Raw genomic sequence first — 20,182 nt, forward strand, 5'->3', positions numbered from 1 at the left:
GTCGCCAAGGATGAGAGGCGGCCGTATTTGTTCTGACAGCCCGTCCGCCGCGCGTTCTCAATCACGCATTATTACCGCATTCATATTCATTCTCCCTGACACGCGTCCTCTCCCCGCGCTCAAATTAAGGCAAAGAGGATGCAGGGAAGAGAGGGAAGTGGATGGAGGACGGGGGTGGGGGTGTGGGGGGGCGTTGATGATGAAATGCCGGGCCGAGGCCACAGCTCATTGCATTCCAATTTGCATGCAAATGGTGGTGAGGCGGGGCCTTTGTCACGACAGCTCTAGACTCACTCATACACAAATCTAGCTAAACAGCAAAAAAAAGTCATTTCATGTCTGTGTGATGATGCAAGGTGTGTGTGTGTGTGTGTGTGTGTGTGTGTGTTTGGGGCCAAAAGTACCTATGAGGGGGTCGATCTCCACAGGAAGTTGGTACTGCTGGTCCTGCACGGCCGAGCTGGGGTGACCTGCCAGGTGGAGAGGAAGAAAACGGATTGGAGGATTATTATAATGATCCGGGCGAGGGGGGTGGGGGTCTAGCCGGGTGGGATCCTGGGATTACACTTCATTATAGCCACAGTCGCGGCCCCCCCCCCCCCACTCTGTGGCTGCAAACCACCACAATCGCAAATGAATGACGTCAACAAGACCACGAAGATGAGGATTCTTGATGCAAACTTGGGAATAAAAGGTGGAGGTCCGGCTCCAACGACGTGGTTATAGAGCTGACCTGGGCAAATTAAAGCCCGGGGGCCGCATGTGACGATAATAACAATACTACTACTACTAATAATAATAGATTTTATTTGTGAAAGCACTTTACATCGACCAAACAACCTCAAAGTTGTTATGATCCGCTGCCCGGATCATATTATGTTTAGGTTTTGAGTCTTTTGTATTATGTTCCTGCTAATTTTTACCTTAGTTCCTGGTTGCACTTCCTTGTTTGATCTTGTCTCCATAGTTACTTATTAGTTTCACCTGCCACTTGTTTCTTGACGCGCACCTGCCTTGTGATTGCTGTCCTTATTTAAGCCTGCCTTTTCCGTTGATTCGTGCTTGCTTCCTAATTTGTGACGACCTTGAGCCTCGATTCGGATTCCAAATCTGTACTTGCTAGCTTCCGCGCTAAGCCTTTGCTCCTCCTGCCATGCTAGTAGTTTTGTTTTGTCTTTTGCGCAAGTTTTTTTCTGTTATTTCTCAAGCTCCCATGCTAGCGCTTTTGGCTTTTTTCTAGCTCCCATGCTAGTTCTGTTTGTTTTGATTAAGTCTGTTTTCTTTTGTTAAATAAATCGATTATTTCTTACCTTCACGCTGTGTTCGAGCCCGACTGCACCCCTGAGAGAACGACCCGCATCACCACGATGCCACGCAATCGTCACAAAAGTGCTACGGTGTGTCAAACTTTGACTTGGATTAAGGTTGTTTCTTTGACGCAGAGGGAATTTAGCACTAGCGTTACGTGAATGTGAGTACATTATATTTATGTAAACACTATAACTAACAAAAAGGCAAACAAATGTCGCTCACAAGTAGGTACAAACACTTGGCTACTGAAAACAAAACCAGCACAATGGCATGCCTATAAACATGAAAAGAAAACACTTGCACTGTGGCATGAACAAACAAAACTTACGTGGCATGAGCAGAAGGGAAACTAGGCATGGCGTGGAATGGAGGAACATCAGGAATATGTGAAGTTGCCAGACTGAACACTTTACAACTACCGGTTTAAATAATACCAATGATAGTGATTCACAGGTGTGAGAACTAAGGAACCGGGGCGTGATTTGGAGACAAGGTGGAAACTAATGAGTAGCCATGGTGACAAAGAAAACAAGGAAGTGCAAACGCAAGAACTGACCAAAACAAAACATGAACCGTAGGCGTGACACAGTGCATTTGAAAATATAAAACAAACAAAAAACTAAACAACGCTGGAACCCCAAATAGCCGCAAGTGGCCCGTTAAACTTTTCAATCTGGCCCGCCGGACATTCCCAAATATATATTTTTTTAGATCTTTAAGATGGAAAGTGTAGCTGCCATTATGATGGGCACTCATCTTTTCTAATGACCGTAAGTCTTCAACTATACTAAGTCTTTCCATGGTTGGAATCTGCATGATATACTAGTTACTGTGGTCATCTAATAAGTTACTATGGTAACCTAATTAGTTACTATGGTCACCTAATTAGTTACTATGGTCACCTAATAAGTTGCTATGTTCATCTGTACAAAGTATTTCAACGGTTGGAATCTGCACTTTTGCATGTTATACTGGTTACTATGGTCATCTAATTAGTTACTATGGTCATCTAATTAGTTACTATGGTCATCTAATTAGTTACTATGGTCACCTAATTAGTTACTATGGTCACCTAATCAGTTACTATGGTCGTCTAATTAGTTACTATGGTCACATAATTAGTTATATGGTCACCTAATTAGTTACTATGGTCATCTAATGAGTTACTATGGTCACCTAATCAGTTACTATGGTCGTCTAATTAGTTACTATGGTCATCTAATTAGTTACTATGGTCATCTAATTAGTTACTATGGTCACGTAATTAGTTACTATGGTCACCTAATCAGTTACTATGGTCGTCTAATTAGTTACTATGGTCACATAATTAGTTATATAATCACCTAATTAGTTACTATGGTCGTCTAATTAGTTACTATGGTCATCTAATTAGTTACTATGGTCATCTAATTAGTTACTATGGTCACCTAATTAGTTACTATGGTCACCTAATCAGTTACTATGGTCGTCTAATTAGTTACTATGGTCACATAATTAGTTATATGGTCATCTAATTAGTTACTATGGTCACCTAATTAGTTACTATGGTCATCTAATTAGTTACTATGGTCACTTAATCAGTTAGTATTGTCGTCTAATTAGTTACTATGGTCACATAATTAGTTATATGGTCACCTAATTAGTTACTATGGTCATCTAATGAGTTACTATGGTCACCTAATCAGTTACTATGGTCGTCTAATTAGTTACTATGGTCACATAATTAGTTATATGGTCACCTAATTAGTTACTATGGTCATCTAATGAGTTACTATGGTCACCTAATTAGTTACTATGGTCATCTAATTAGTTACTATGGTCACTTAATCAGTTAGTATTGTCGTCTAATTAGTTACTATGGTCACATAATTAGTTATATGGTCATCTAATTAGTTACTATGGTCACTTAATCAGTTAGTATTGTCGTTTAATTAGTTACTATGGTCACATAATTAGTTATATGGTCACCTAATTAGTTACTATGGTCATCTAATGAGTTACTATGGTCACCTAATTAGTTACTATGGTCATCTAATTAGTTACCATGGTCACCTAATTAGTTACTATGGTCACCTAATTAGTTACTATGGTCACCTAATTAGTTACTATGGTCATCTTTACAAAGTATTTCAATGGTTGGAATCTGCACTTTTGCATGTTATACTAGTTACTATGGTCATCTAATTAGTTACTATAGTCATCTAATTAGTTACTATGGTCATCTAATTAGTTACTATGGTCATCTAATTAGTTACTATGGTCATCTAATTAGTTACTATGGTCATCTATACAAAGTATTTCAATGGTTGGAATCTGCACTTTTGCATGATGTACTAGTTACTATGGTCATCTAATGAGTTACTATGGTCATGTAATGAGTTACTATGGTCATGTAATGAGTTACTATGGTCATCTATGCCACAGCAGCTCAGACAAGGCCCCAAGCAGTGTGGGTGGGAAGCGTTTCCACAGAGGCCAGCCTGCAATGTGGGTGTCAGGGACAGACGTGGAAGGATATTTTTACAAGAAAGTTTTAAATCTGAGTGATGTGTCACATATATCAGATTTTAGATGTGTTTTGTTTCTTTTAAACTTTCTCATGCATATTTTGGTGTTTGTTGCATTTTTGTTATGTTTCACTCAGTTGTAAAACAAATGGATGGAGAGGGGATGTGACTTTATATGTTGTATTAGTGTTCCTAAAAATAGCACACATACTGTGCAGAGGATTTTATATAAATAATTACATATAATTTATATGTAATTTATATAAATTATTATAGTTATTTATTATCGGGCTCCAGTACTCTGGAATGCCCTCCCGGTAACAGTTCGAGATGCTACCTCAGTAGAAGCATTTAAGTCTCACCTTAAAACTCATCTGTATACTCTAGCCTTTAAATAGACCTCCTTTTTAGACCAGTTGATCTGCCGCTTCTTTTCTTTCTCCTATGTCCCCCCCTCCCTTGTGGAGGGGGTCCGGTCCGATGACCATGGATGAAGTACTGGCTGTCCAGAGTCGAGACCCAGGATGGACCGCTCGTCGGGACCCAGGATGGACCGCTCGCCTGTATCGGTTGGGGACATCTCTACGCTGCTGATCCGCTTGAGATGGTTTCCTGTGGACGGGACTCTCGCTGCTGTCTTGGATCCGCTTGAACTGAACTCTCGCGGCTGTGTTGGAGCCACTATGGATTGAACTTTCACAGTATCATGTTAGACCCGCTCGACATCCATTGCTTTCGCTCCCCTAGAGAGGGGGGGTTGCCCACATCTGAGGTCCTCTCCAAGGTTTCTCATAGTCAGCATTGTCACTGGCGTCCCACTGGATGTGAATTCTCCCTGCCCACTGGGTGTGAGTTTTCCTTGCCCTTTTGTGGGTTCTTCCGAGGATGTTGTAGTCGTAATGATTTGTGCAGTCCTTTGAGACATTTGTGATTTGGGGCTATATAAATAAACATTGATTGATTGATTGATTGATTGATTATTAAACCCTACACAGACACAACAGCTTGGTCACACACTGTTGTGGGGTGGCATTGCAATCCACAAATCGGAGAGGTCTCATTCCCAAGGTTGTACTAAGAAAAGCAGTTGGGAATCAGCAATGGTGTCGCATGACTCACTTGGCAGAGCGGCCGATGATAGGAATATCAAATGTGATGTTTCTCACGCTGTGTCACATGGAGCGCTCTTCTGTGAAGAGGAGGAGGCGGATGTACGGAGGTGGACGTCGCGGCAAGCGAAGGCTGCTTTGCGCGTCACTTTTGATTTAACCCTACCTGGCGGACGCAGTCGGCTGTGTCCTAAATCAATGTCCGGCAGACCAGACCGTAATAATTCTAGACTTGCCGAATAACAAAGCAAAGACAAATATCACATTTTCTCTTTCTGTTGTTGTAAAAGTAAATAGCGTATAAAAACCTTCCTCAGAAATGGAATTTTGATGCGTCACTGAGGTATTTAAAAAATATATGAAATACCGTATTTCCTTTAATTGCCGCCAGGTATATAGTATGTGCCTGTCTAGAATTACTGCCGGCTCAAACTCGTTTCGCAAAATATTATTTTTATTAGCGCATGTCTAGAATTTCCACCGGGTCAAACTCGTCACGTCACGAGTGACACTTCACCTGTTATCATTTTCAAAATGGAGGAGGCTGATTTCAATCATTTGAAATGGCATAAAGGGAAGAAGATTAAGAGCTATTCAGTAGGATTTAAGGTCCAAGCTATTGAATATGTTAAAAAGAACAGTAAGCAGCTATGTTTTATTAATATACCGTAGCTGTGTGTGTCAAATATGAGTCATTAAATGACTCCCGCCTCCTGGTGGTAGAGGGCGCTAGTGATCCTTCTTGCGACTACTCGGCTGCAGAAGAAGTGACAACAAGCAGCAAGAGTGAGCAGCGATCCTTTATGTTTTCCTCTCGCTTGCACTTTTAACATGGAGGATTACATATCTAAAATAAAACAGTTTTCTAAACTGGACTTTCAATCGAAGCAGGAAGTAATAAAGGAAGATCTCCATCGAGACAGAGAGACTTTTAAAACTGAAGAAAGATAAGGAAGACTTCTATAAAAAAGTTATCGATACTTTTGATCAGAAGGAGCTGCGCATGGACTTCATTTATAAGTAAAGGTAAGACCATAATAAAACATTTTTTATTAAATGTGCTTTTTGTGATGGTATCCTTACATCACACTCAAATTTATAAGCGCAGGCCTAAATTTACCGCATGCCTTTGGTAAGCGCCGGAGTGAGAAGAGCTTTTAAAATAATTAGCGCCCCGGCGGCAATTCAAGGAAATACGGTATATCTTTATGCGGATGATACAAAAATCTCCATCCATTTCCTACCGCTTGTCCCTTTCGGGGTCGCCGGAGCCTATCTCAGCTGCATTCGCGCAGAAGGCGGTGTACACCCTGGACAAGTCCCCACCTCATCACAGGTAATTTAATATGTATTCCGATATATATGTTCTTCACAGAAAATGAGCCAAAGTCAGTGAGTTTCAGTTTGAAAAATAAATTAATAGTATCATTTTTCTTTTTAATAAAAAAATGAAAATGGGTCCCACAGACCCTAACACCACACAAACAGATTAGTGCCACAATATATTAAAGTTAAAGTGGCAATGATTGTCTCACACACACACTAGGTGTGGCTGTATTATTCTCTGCATTTGAGCCGTCACCCTTGATCACCTGCTGGGAGGTGAGGGGAGCAGTGAGCAGCAGCGGTGCCGCGCCCAGGAATAATTTTTGGTGATTTAACCCCCAATTCCAACCCTTTATTGTCCGGTGGGCCAGATTGAAAAGTTTAAACGGGCCACATAAAAATGTCCAATTTGCTAAAACACTAAAATTGTGTGGGGGTTGAATAATTTTGATCACAACTGTAGATATCTACATACAGTATATCCATATTTAAGAGTTATTTCTTTTTTATTCATAGTCATATTTGAAAACAGCTAGTGTTTTTCCATTAGTTCTTTTTGGTTGTCTGCTATTAACTGTGTGTGTTAACCTTGAAGCTTTAGCAGAACAACAGATTAGGGTATTCGTTCCGGTAGGTATGGGCGGGGGAGATATCGAAGAAGACAGCGCGTCCGGAGGGTTTTTCAGATCAACTAGGCGACGCAAATTAAGTGTTCTTTTTTTAGGTTGGTCTCTCCAAAGTTTTGGAATAAATTGCAAAATACCTATTCTGTTCTGGGTTATCAGCTGTAGTCAGCTGGAAGCGTGTCTTAATGAAATCAAACAATGTATGTCCGCTAATTTTTTGCAACTTAACGCCAAAAAAACGGAAATGCTGATTATCGGTCCTGCTAGACACCGACCTCTATTTAATATTACAACTTTAACATTTGACAACCAAATAATAAAACAAGGTGACTCGGTAAAAAATCTGGGTATTATCTTCGACCCAACTCTCTCCTTTGAGTCACACATTAAGAGCGTTACTAAAACGGCCTTCTTTCATCTCCGTAATATCGCTAAAATTCGCTCCATTTTGTCCACTAAGGACGCCGAGATCATTATCCATGCGTTTGTTACGTCTCGTCTCGATTACTGTAACGTATTATTTTCGGGTCTCCCCATGTCTAGCATTAAAAGATTACAGTTGGTACAAAATGCGGCTGCTAGACTTTTGACAAGAACAAGAAAGTTTGATCACATTACGCCTGTACTGTATATACCTTTATATACATATATACATACATATATACCTATACTGTATATACCTTTATATACATATATACCTATACTGTATATACATATATACATACATATATACCTATACTGTATATACCTTTATATACATATATACATACATATATACCTATACTGTATATACATATATACATACATATATACCTATACTGTATATACCTTTATATACATATATACATACATATATACCTATACTGGCTCACCTGCACTGGCTTCCTGTGCACTTAAGATGTGACTTTAAGGTTTTACTAATTACGTATAAAATACTACACGGTCTAGCTCCATCCTATCTTGCCGATTGTATTGTACCATATGTCCCGGCAAGAAATCTGCGTTCAAAAGACTCCGGCTTATTAGTGATTCCCAAAGCCCAAAAAAAGTCTGCGGGCTATAGAGCGATTTCCGTTCGGGCTCCAGTACTCTGGAATGCCCTCCCGGTAACAGTTCGAGATGCCACCTCAGTAGAAGCATTTAAGTCTCACCTTAAAACTCATCTGTTTACTTTAGCCTTTAAATAGACTCCCTTTTTAGACCAGTTGATCTGCCGTTTCTTTTCTTTTTTCTCCTATTTCCCACTCTCCCCTGTGGAGGGGGTCCGGTCCGATCCGGTGGCCATGTACTGCTTGCCTGTGTATCGGCTGGGGGCTGATCCGCCTCCGCTTGGGATGTTTTCCTGCTAGCTCTGCTGTGAACGGGACTCTCGCTGCTGTGTTGGATCCGCTTTGGACTGGACTCTCGCGACTGTGTTGGATCCATTGTGGATTGAACTTTCACAGTATCATGTTAGACCCGCTCGACATCCATTGCTTTCCTCCTCTCCAAGGTTCTCATAGTCATCATTGTCACCGACGTCCCACTGGGTGTGAGTTTTCCTTGCCCTTATGTGGGCCTACCGAGGATGTCGTAGTGGTTTGTGCAGCCCTTTGAGACACTAGTGATTTAGGGCTGTATAAGTAAACATTGATTGATTGATTGATTGAACCTTGAAGCTTTAGCAGAACAACAGATCAGGGTATTCGTTCCGGTAGGTGTGGGCGGGGGAGATATCGAAGAAGACAGCGCGTCCGGAGGGTTTTTCCAGATCAACTAGGCGACGCAAATTGAATGTGTTGTTTTTTTAGGTTGGTCTCTCCAAAGTTTTGGAACTGTTCTGGGTTATCATTTAAAATCAGCGTATGTGTCATCAAAAGAACTTGGGATTGACCAGCAACTTAAATTCCCTCGGAGGAACAAATTCCACCTGAAAATCTTCAAAAAAGTGTCCCCTTTGTTCCCAAACGTTTACCGAGTGTTGTTAAAAGGAAAGGCCATGTAAAACAGTGGTAAAAATTACTTTTTTGGCAATGTGTTGCCGACGTTAAATTCCAAGTTCATGATTATTTGCCAAAAAATAACACATTTTCTTAGTGTGAATATTAAGTATCTTGTCTTTGCAGTCTATTCAATTGAATATAAGTTGAAAAACATTTATATTTTATTTTTATTTACCATTTATACGTGACAACTTCGCCGCTTTTGTAAAAGAGTCCTCGACCGCATTAGCGCAAGTCTCCCATCATCCCCCCCAACGCCCGTGTCTCACCTGAAAGGCCGTGCCACTTGTTGACGGCGAAGACGCGGCTGGCGGTGACCGTGATGACGGCGGGCGCCGTCAGGCCCGGCTGCGTGTTGGCGGCCACGTGCGTGACGGGAGAGTTGGACGGGAACTTCAGCACCATGATGACGTCCTGCTGCATCTGCTCTGTAAACATCAGCGGCGTCTGCAGGAGAAGATACTGTTCAAGAGGAGATGGCGGCATGGCGAAGAGTCCACGTGTGTGTGTGTGTGTGTGTGTGTGTGTGTGTGTGTGTGTGTGTGTGTGTGTGTGTGTGTGTGTGACGTGAGCGGGACGGAAGGTGGAGGAAGAAAAGAAGAGGAGGAAAGAGACGGTTAGGAAACGGTGATAGTTCCAGGACCACCACGTGAAAATGCCCAGAAATAACACCAAGACAAGTAGGAAGATAGAAAGAGTAGAGGGTTTCTCTTGTATAGAGGATCTTTGATTGGTGTAGGTGCCCTAAAACAGGGCTCCCCAACCTTTTTTGCACCACGGACCGGTTGAAAGTTGGCATTATTTTCAGGGACCGGCTTTCCACTATACAAGGCTCTTGGATTAGTCTTTTTGCTGTCGGTCGTTGAAAAGAGCAGAGTTCTCTTGAAAAAGAGGATCTTTGATTAACTTAAATCCTAAAAAACAGCAGAGTGCTTCTGACATATAGAAGATCTTTGACTGGTATTTTTGCAGTATATGGTTGAAAACAAGAGACCACTTTTGTGCAAGAGGTTCTTTGACTGGTATTTTTGCAGTAGATTCTTAACAACAGAGCCCCTTGTCTCATAGAGGATCTTTGATAGGCATTTTTGCAGTGTAGGAGCAAAATTCCACACTCCTACAGAGGATCTTTGGGTAGTATTTTTGCAGAAGATCTTTAAAAATAGCAGAGCGCTTTTGTGATATAGATGATCTATAAGTAAGATTTTTGTAGTGGATTCTTAAAAGTAGCAGAGTGCTCCAGTCATATAGATGATCTTTGACTAGTACTTTTGCAGTAGAGCATTAAAAACAAGAGAACACTTTTGTGATATGGAAGTGATTTTGCAGCACACTCCCAAAAACAACAAAAGCACTCGTGTCACATACAAGGCTCTTGAACTCGTGTTTTTGCTGTCGGTCGTTGAAAACAGCAGAGTTCTCTTGAAAAAGAGGATCTTTGATTAACTTAAATCCTAAAAAACAGCAGAGTGCTTCTGACATATAGAAGATCTTTGACTGGTATTTTTGCAGTATATGGTTGAAAACAAGAGACCACTTTTGTGCAAGAGGTTCTTTGACTGGTATTTTTGCAGTAGATATGAACAACAGAGCCCCCCTGTCTTATAGAGGATCTTTGACAGGCATTTTTGCAGTGTAGGAGCACAAATTCCACACTCCTACAGAGGATCTTTGGGTAGTGTTTTTGCAGAAGATCTTTAAAAATAGCAGAGCGCTTTTGTGATATAGATGATCTATAAGTAAGATTTTTGTAGTGGATTCTTAAAAGTAGCAGAGTGCTTCTGTCATATAGAAGATCTTTGACTGGTATTTTAGCAGTAGATGGTTGAAAACAAGAGACCACTTTTGTGCAAGAGGTTCTTTGACTGGTATTTTTGCAGTAGATTCTTAACAACAGAGCCCCTTGTCTCATAGAGGATCTTTGATAGGCATTTTTGCAGTGTAGGAGCAAAATTCCACACTCCTACAGAGGATCTTTGGGTAGTGTTTTTGCAGAAGATCTTTAAAAATAGCAGAGCGCTTTTGTGATATAGATGATCTATAAGTAAGATTTTTGTAGTGGATTCTTAAAAGTAGCAGAGTGCTCTAGTCATATAGATGATCTTTGACTAGTACTTTTGCAGTAGAGCATTAAAAACAAGAGAACACTTTTGTGATATGGAAGTGATTTTGCAGCACACTCCCAAAAACAACAAAAGCACTCGTGTCACATACAAGGCTCTTGAACTCGTGTTTTTGCTGTCGGTCGTTGAAAACAGCAGAGTTCTCTTGAAACAGAGGATCTTTGATTAACTTAAATCTTATAAAACAGCAGAGTGCTTCTGACATATAGAAGATCTTTGACTGGTATTTTTGCAGTATATGGTTGAAAACAAGAGACCACTTTTGTGCAAGAGGTTCTTTGACTGGTATTTTTGCAGTAGATATGAACAACAGAGCCCCCCTGTCTTATAGAGGATCTTTGACAGGCATTTTTGCAGTGTAGGAGCACAAATTCCACACTCCTACAGAGGATCTTTGGGTAGTGTTTTTGCAGAAGATCTTTAAAAATAGCAGAGCGCTTTTGTGATATAGATGATCTATAAGTAAGATTTTTGTAGTGGATTCTTAAAAGTAGCAGAGTGCTTCTGTCATATAGAAGATCTTTGACTGGTATTTTAGCAGTAGATGGTTGAAAACAAGAGACCACTTTTGTGCAAGAGGTTCTTTGACTGGTATTTTTGCAGTAGATTCTTAACAACAGAGCCCCTTGTCTCATAGAGGATCTTTGATAGGCATTTTTGCAGTGTAGGAGCAAAATTCCACACTCCTACAGAGGATCTTTGGGTAGTGTTTTTGCAGAAGATCTTTAAAAATAGCAGAGCGCTTTTGTGATATAGATGATCTATAAGTAAGATTTTTGTAGTGGATTCTTAAAAGTAGCAGAGTGCTCTAGTCATATAGATGATCTTTGACTAGTACTTTTGCAGTAGAGCATTAAAAACAAGAGAACACTTTTGTGATATGGAAGTGATTTTGCAGCACACTCCCAAAAACAACAAAAGCACTCGTGTCACATACAAGGCTCTTGAACTCGTGTTTTTGCTGTCGGTCGTTGAAAACAGCAGAGTTCTCTTGAAACAGAGGATCTTTGATTAACTTAAATCTTATAAAACAGCAGAGTGCTTCTGACATATAGAAGATCTTTGACTGGTATTTTTGCAGTATATGGTTGAAAACAAGAGACCACTTTTGTGCAAGAGGTTCTTTGACTGGTATTTTTGCAGTAGATATGAACAACAGAGCCCCCCTGTCTTATAGAGGATCTTTGACAGGCATTTTTGCAGTGTAGGAGCAAAATTCCACACTCCTACAGAGGATCTTTGGGTAGTGTTTTTGCAGAAGATCTTTAAAAATAGCAGAGCGCTTTTGTGATATAGATGATCTACAAGTAAGATTTTTGTAGTGGATTCTTAAAAGAAGCAGAGTGCTCTAGTCATATAGATGATCTTTGACTAGTACTTTTGCAGTAGAGCATTAAAAACAAGAGAACACTTTTGTGATATGGAAGTGATTTTGCAGCACACTCCCAAAAACAACAAAAGCACTCGTGTCACATACAAGGCTCTTGAACTCGTGTTTTTGCTGTCGGTCGTTGAAAACAGCAGAGTTCTCTTGAAACAGAGGATCTTTGATTAACTTAAATCTTATAAAACAGCACAGTGCTTCTGTCATATAGAAGATCTTTGACTGGTATTTTTGCAGTATATGGTTGAAAACAAGAGACCACTTTTGTGCAAGAGGTTCTTTGACTGGTATTTTTGCAGTAGATTCTGAACAACAGAGCCCCCCTGTCTTATAGAGGATCTTTGACAGGCATTTTTGCAGTGTAGGAGCACAAATTCCACACTCCTACAGAGGATCTTTGGGTAGTGTTTTTGCAGTAGATCTATAAAAATAGCAGAACGCTTTTGTGATACAGAAGATCTTCAAGTAGGATTTTTGTAGTGGATCCTTAAAAGTAGCAGAGTGCTCCTGTCATATTGAAGATCTTTGACTGGTATTTTTGCAGCACACTCCTAAAAACGATAAAGCGTTCAAGTCATATGCAAGGCTCATGGACTCGTGTTTTTGCTTAAGATTGTTAAAAACAACAGAGTAGCTCTAGTCATATAGAGGATCTTTGACTAGTGTTTTTGCAGTAGATTCTCAATAACAGAGCCCCCCGTCTTATAAAGGATCTTTGACAGGCATTTTTGCAGTATAGGAGCAAAATTCCACACTCCTACAGAGGATCTTTGGGTAGAGTTTTTGCAGTACATCTTTAAAAATAGCAGAGCGCTTTTGTGATATAAAGGATCTACAAGTAAGATTTTTGTAGTGGGTCCTTAAAAGTAGCAGAGTGCTCCTGTACAATAGAGGATCTTTGACTAGTGTCTTTGCAATGAATGGTTAAAAACAGCAGAGCACTTTTGTCACATAGAGGATATTTGACTCGTTAAAAACAGGAACAGCAGCGTGTAAAATAGAGGATCTTTGACGAGTGTTTTTGCAGTAAATCCTTAAAACAACAGAGCACTTCTGTAATAGAGGATATTTGACTAGTGTTTTTGCATCAAATTGTTAAAAACAGGAACACCAGCGTGCTCCTGTAAAATAGAGGATCTTTGACGAGTATTTTTGCAATGAATTGTTAAAAACAGCAGAGCACTTTTGTCATATAGAGGATATTTGACTAGGGTTTTTGCATTTGATCGTTAAAAACAGGAACAGCAGCGTGCTCCTGTAAAATAGAGGATCTTTGACGAGTATTTTTGCAATGAATTGATAAAAACTGCAGAGCACTTCTGTAATAGAGGATATTTGACTAGTGTTTTTGCATCAAATTGTTAAAAACAGGAACAGCAGCGTGCTCCTGTAAAATAGAGGATCTTTGATGGGTATTTTTGCAATGAATTGTTAAAAACAGCACAGCACTTTTGTCACGTAGAGGATATTTGACTAGTGTTTTTGCACTTAATTGTTAAAAACAGGAACAGCAGCGTGCTCCTGTAAAATAGAGGATCTTTGACGAGTATTTTTGCAATGAATTGTTAAAAACAGCACAGCACTTTTGTCATGTAGAGGATATTTGACTAGGGTTTTTGCATTTGATCGTTAAAAACAGGAACACCAGCGTGCTCCTGTAAAATAGAGGATCTTTGACGAGTATTTTTGCAATGAATTGATAAAAACTGCAGAGCACTTTTGTCATGTAGAGGATATTTGACTAGGGTTTTTGCATTTGATCGTTAAAAACAGGAACAGCAGCGTGCTCCTGTAAAATAGAGGATCTTTGACGAGTGTTTTTGCAGTAAATCCTTAAAAAAAGCAGAGTACTTCTGTAATAGAGGATATTGGACTAGTGTTTTTGCATTTGATTGTTAAAAACAGGAACACCAGCGTGCTCCTGTAAAATAGAGGATCTTTGACGAGTATTTTTGCAATGAATTGATAAAAACAGCAGAGCACTTTTGTCATATAGAACATATTTAACTAGTGTTTTTGCATTTGATCGTTAAAAACAGGAACAGCAGCGTGCTCCTGTAAAATAGAGGATCTTTGACGAGTATTTTTGCAATGAATTGTTAAAAACAGCACAGCACTTTTGTCATGTAGAGGATATTTGACTAGGGTTTTTGCATTTGATCGTTAAAAACAGGAACACCAGCGTGCTCCTGTAAAATAGAGGATCTTTGACGAGTATTTTTGCAATGAATTGATAAAAACTGCAGAGCACTTTTGTCATGTAGAGGATATTTGACTAGGGTTTTTGCATTTGATCGTTAAAAACAGGAACAGCAGCGTGCTCCTGTAAAATAGAGGATCTTTGACGAGTGTTTTTGCAGTAAATCCTTAAAAAAAGCAGAGTACTTCTGTAATAGAGGATATTGGACTAGTGTTTTTGCATTTGATTGTTAAAAACAGGAACACCAGCGTGCTCCTGTAAAATAGAGGATCTTTGACGAGTATTTTTGCAATGAATTGATAAAAACAGCAGAGCACTTTTGTCATATAGAAGATATTTAACTAGTGTTTTTGCATTTGATCGTTAAAAACAGGAACAGCAGCGTGCTCCTGTAAAATAGAAGATCTTTGATGAGTATTTTTGCAGTAAATCCTTAAAAACAGCAGGGCACTGCTGTAATAGAGGATATTTGACTAGTGTTTTTGCATTTGATTGTTAAAAACAGGAACAGCAGCGTGATCCTGTGAAATAGAAGATCTTTGACGAGTATTTTTGCAATGAATTGTTAAAAACAGCAGAGCACTTTTGTCATATAGAGGATATTTGACTAGGGTTTTTGCATTTGATCGTTAAAAACAGGAACAGCAGCGTGCTCCTGTAAAATAGAGGATCTTTGACGAGTGTTTTTGCAGTAAATCCTTAAAAACAGCAGGGAACTGCTGTAATAGAGGATATTTGACTAGTGTTTTTGCATTTGATTGTTAAAAACAGGAACAGCAGCGTGATCCTGTGAAATAGAAGATCTTTGACGAGTATTTTTGCAATGAATTGTTAAAAACAGCAGAGCACTTTTGTCATATAGAAGATATTTAACTAGTGTTTTTGCATTTGATCGTTAAAAACAGGAACAGCAGCGTGCTCCTGTAAAATAGAAGATCTTTGATGAGTATTTTTGCAGTAAATCCTTAAAACAACAGAGCACTTCTGTAATAGAGGATATTTGACTAGTGTTTTTGCATCTGATTGTTAAAAACAGGAACGGCACCGTGCACCTGTGAAATAGAAGATCTTTGACGAGTATTTTTGCAATGAATTGTTAAAAACAGCAGAGCACTTTTGTCATATAGAGGATATTTGACTAGGGTTTTTGCATTTGATCGTTAAAAACAGGAACAGCAGCGTGCTCCTGTAAAATAGAGGATCTTTGACGAGTGTTTTTGCAGTAAATCCTTAAAAACAGCAGGGAACTGCTGTAATAGAGGATATTTGACTAGTGTTTTTGCATCTGATTGTTAAAAACAGGAACAGCAGCGTGGTCCTGTGAAATAGAGGATCTTTGACGAGTATTTTTGCAATGAATTGATAAAAACTGCAGAGCACTTTTGTCATGTAGAGGATATTTGACTAGGGTTTTTGCATTTGATCGTTAAAAACAGGAACAGCAGCGTGCTCCTGTAAAATAGAGGATCTTTGACGAGTGTTTTTGCAGTAAATCCTTAAAAAAAGCAGAGTACTTCTGTAATAGAGGATATTTGACTAGTGTTTTTGCATTTGATTGTTAAAAACAGGAACAGCAGCGTGGTTCTGTAAAATAGAGGATCTTTGACGAGTATTTTTGCAATGAATTGTTAAAAACAGCAGAGCACTTTTGTCATATAGAAGATATTTAACTAGTGTTTTTGCATTTGATCGTTAAAAACAGGAACAGCAGTGTGCTCCTGTAAAATAGAAGATCTTTGATGAGTATTTTTGCAGTAAATCCTTAAAAACAGCAGGGCACTGCTGTAATAGAGGATATTTGACTAGTGCTTTTGCATTTGAGCATTAAAAACAGGAACAGCAGCGTGGTGTTGTACAATAGAGGATCTTTGATGAGTGTTTTTGCAATGAATCGTACAAAATATTGAGATTATTTGCCGAACAATATTGCGGCAGATCCTTAAAAACAGCAAGGCGTCTCTACAGAAGATCTTTGACGACATTTATTGTTATTTAGTCAAGTTATCAAAAAGATCTTTGAACAGCGGACTTCTTGAAAACAGCAGATTGTTCCTGACATGTCGAAGATCTTTGACTAGACAAAACATTCAGGAGTGCTTCTCCTGTGACTTTTGTGAGATATGGAGGGCCCCGATGTCAATGACGTTGAACAGCTTTGCTCTACAAGTGTCTCCAGTTTGAACTAAGCAGCATTTAGCGTGTGAAAAAGGAGACAGATCAGTGTTTAACGTCAGGCAAAGAGCCGAGTAAAGCTGCTGTGTGCGCGCGTGTGTGTGTGTGTGTGTGTGTGTGTGTGTGTGTGTGTGTGCGTGTGAGACACTCTGACAGCACCATTAGTGCGAACACATGACCGAGACGAGAGCGAGCGAGAAGGTTAGAAGAGGAAAGAAAGCTGAAGGAAGGGTTAAAATGAAGTTTATGTTGAGCTACAAGACAAACATCTCCTTTGAATTAGTTCCAACGTGAAGGCTTGTACTAGTGTGTGTGTGTGTGTGTGTGTGTGTGTGTGTGTGTGTGTGTGTGTGTGTGTGTGTGGTGGTCCACGTCCAGCTGTCAGCGCCGCAGGGACACCACACTAATAAGCACCCGAGGGGGGTTTAGGTTCCGTCACGGGCAGCTTTGCACACGAGCTCGGTCCTTAAAAAGTGGACACTTCACGCCGAGAGCTTTGCCTTTTTCTCAGCTCTCAAGTCAGCTGGCGAATGTTGTGCAGCTCAGTGGCGGCTTCGTGGAGGACAAATACGGTCGAGCAGCTGCCTGGCTAACATCTCAGGGTGCTTTGAATAAAACTGCAAAAAAACAACTTTTTAAAAACAACCACGTCGCCAATTACCATGAATTGATAACTTATTGGGGTGTCGATTGTACGGTTTATGTACTGTACTGTGCAATCTACTCATAAAAGTTTCAATCAAAATGAATATAATAATACAATATTACAATGAAAAAAATAATGCAAAACATTTAAAAAAAAAATGTTTTAAAGCGCACACTGATATTGCCTGTATAGTAAAAGATGGGTAAAAATTTTATGAATAAAAAAAAGGTAAATAAAATGTAAATATTCAACACATTTCACATCGAAAATGCATCCAAAAATATGTAGACATAATTAGAAATTATATATATATGTATATATATATATATATATATATATATATATATATATATATATATATATATATATATATATATATATATATATATATATACGCCAGTGCCCCCCGTGACCCCAAAAGGGAATAAGCGGTAGGAAATGGATGGATGGATATATATACATATATATATATATATATATATATATATATATATATATATATATATATATATATATATATATATATATATATATATATATTCTTTTTTTTTTTCAAACTGTCATTGCTGAAAACATAATATTGAATCAAAATCAATGTTATTATGAATTACTGACCTATCCAAGGTTCCCATTACTTGACAAAAAATATTCCACTAAGAAAAATATTTTTGGTGGAAGATTTTGCAAATTTGGTAAATAAATAACCCAAAAATTATATTTATAATTTTATTTATATTATATAACAAAAATGAACCGAACCGTGAGCTCTAAACCGAGGTACGTACCGAACGGAAATTTTTGTGTACCGTTACACCCCTAATATATATATATATATATATATATATATATATATATATATATATATATATATATATATATCCATCAATTTTCTACCGCTTATTCCCTTTGGGGTCACGGGGGGCGCTGGTGCCTATCTCAGCTACAATCGGGCGGAAGGCGGGGTACACCCTGGACAAGTCACTTCCTCATCGAAGTGTGTATATATATATATATATATATATATATATATATGTATATATATATATATAAAAACATGCACACGCATACACAATTCTCCAAAACGTAAACCTCCATATTGCTACAATATAAAAAGTTGTACTGTTTTTATAGTATATATACATATATACATATATATACATATATATATACAAATATATATATTCTTCGCGCACTAATTGACTGAATTGCCGCTGATGTCAAGTTATCGATGGGAAAATGCATTTTTCGACAAATGATTTGCCTGAGCGGCTAGGAGACACAACAGGTAACAACAGTAAAATAGATTAGAAAGGACAGATTTAAAAAAATCCAAAATCAAAATAAAATAAAGTAATTGTTTTATTCTTTTTTAACTTGGGTCTTCCCGCGGGCCGGATTTTGGACGCTGGCGGTCCGTAGTTTGGGGACCGATGCTTTAAATACTTTAAAAAATATATTTTTTTACTGATCTTATTCACTTTTCCGTTTCCCCACTTGGTTTGTTCATCATTGTCAAAATAAAAAATGCACATATCTGCTTTCTGCCTGCAAAAGGAGTGTAACCGTGTTGGGGTTTTTATGAAATACTGTTTATAAAACTGTATGATGACATGAATGTAAAATCATGTATGATCTCATATACTCTGTTTCACATCATCGCACAGATAAGAAAAAGACAAGTGTGGACAGGAAAGAGTGGAGTGTGCACGAGTGACGGACACATGGGTGCACGAGTGACGGACAGATGGGTGCATGAGTGCATGAGTGACGGACACATGAGTGCATGAGTGCATGAGTGACGGACACATGAGTGCATGAGTGACGGACACATGAGTGCATGAGTGCATGAGTGACGGACACATGAGTGCATGAGTGACGGATATATGGGTGCATGAGTGCATGAGTGACGGACACATGGGTGCATGAGTGCATGAGTGACGGACACATGGGTGCATGAGTGCATGAGTAATGGACACAAAGGTGCATGAGTGCATGAGTGACGGACACATGGGTGCATGAGTGCATGAGTAATGGACACAAAGGTGCATGAGTGCATGAGTGCATGAGTGACGGACACATGGGTGCATGAGTGCATGAGTGACGGACACATGGATGCATGAGAGACGGACACATGGGTGCATGAGTGCATGAGTGACGGACACATGAGTGCATGAGTACATGAGTGACGGACACATGGGTGCATGAGTGCATGAGTGACGGACACATGGATGCATGAGTGACGGACACATGGGTGCATGAGTGATGGACACATTGGTGCTTGAGTGACGGACACATGAGTGCATGAGTGACGGACACATGGGTGCATGAGTGACGGACACATGAGTGCATGAGTGACGGACACATGGGTGCATGAGTGACGGACACATGGGTGCATGAGTGAATGAGTGCATGAGTGACGGACACATGGGTGCATGAGTGATGGACACATTGGTGCTTGAGTGACGGACACATGAGTGCATGAGTGACGGACACATGGGTGCTTGAGTGACGGACACATGAGTGCATGAGTGACGGACACATGGGTGCATGAGTGATGGACACATGGGTGCATGAGTGCATGAGTGACGGACACATGGATGCATGAGTGACGGACACATGTGTGCATGAGTGCATGAGTGACGGACACATGGATGCACGAGTGACGGACACATGGGTGCATGAGTGACGGACACATGGGTGCATGAGTGCATGAGTGACGGACACATGGGTGCATGAGTGACAGACACATGGGTGCATGAGTGACGGACACATGGGTGCATTAGTGACGGACACATG

At 39.6% G+C, this 20,182-nt stretch overlaps 1 protein-coding gene across 1 annotated transcript in view; it reads right to left on the reverse strand.

Annotated features, from left to right (window-relative positions):
- Positions 1–20,182, reverse strand: part of lrba (LPS-responsive vesicle trafficking, beach and anchor containing) — a 971,728-nt gene that overhangs the window by 95,340 nt on the left and 856,206 nt on the right. The window contains exons 50-51 of the mRNA XM_061881243.1: positions 9,131–9,323; positions 405–470 (exon numbers count right to left, since the gene is read on the reverse strand). Of these exons, the coding sequence (XP_061737227.1) occupies positions 405–470; positions 9,131–9,323 (259 nt within the window). The remainder of the gene's footprint in view (positions 1–404; positions 471–9,130; positions 9,324–20,182) is intronic.

This window comes from Nerophis ophidion, linkage group LG20, assembly GCF_033978795.1.
Source record: "Nerophis ophidion isolate RoL-2023_Sa linkage group LG20, RoL_Noph_v1.0, whole genome shotgun sequence".
Classification (NCBI taxonomy): domain Eukaryota; kingdom Metazoa; phylum Chordata; class Actinopteri; order Syngnathiformes; family Syngnathidae; genus Nerophis; species Nerophis ophidion.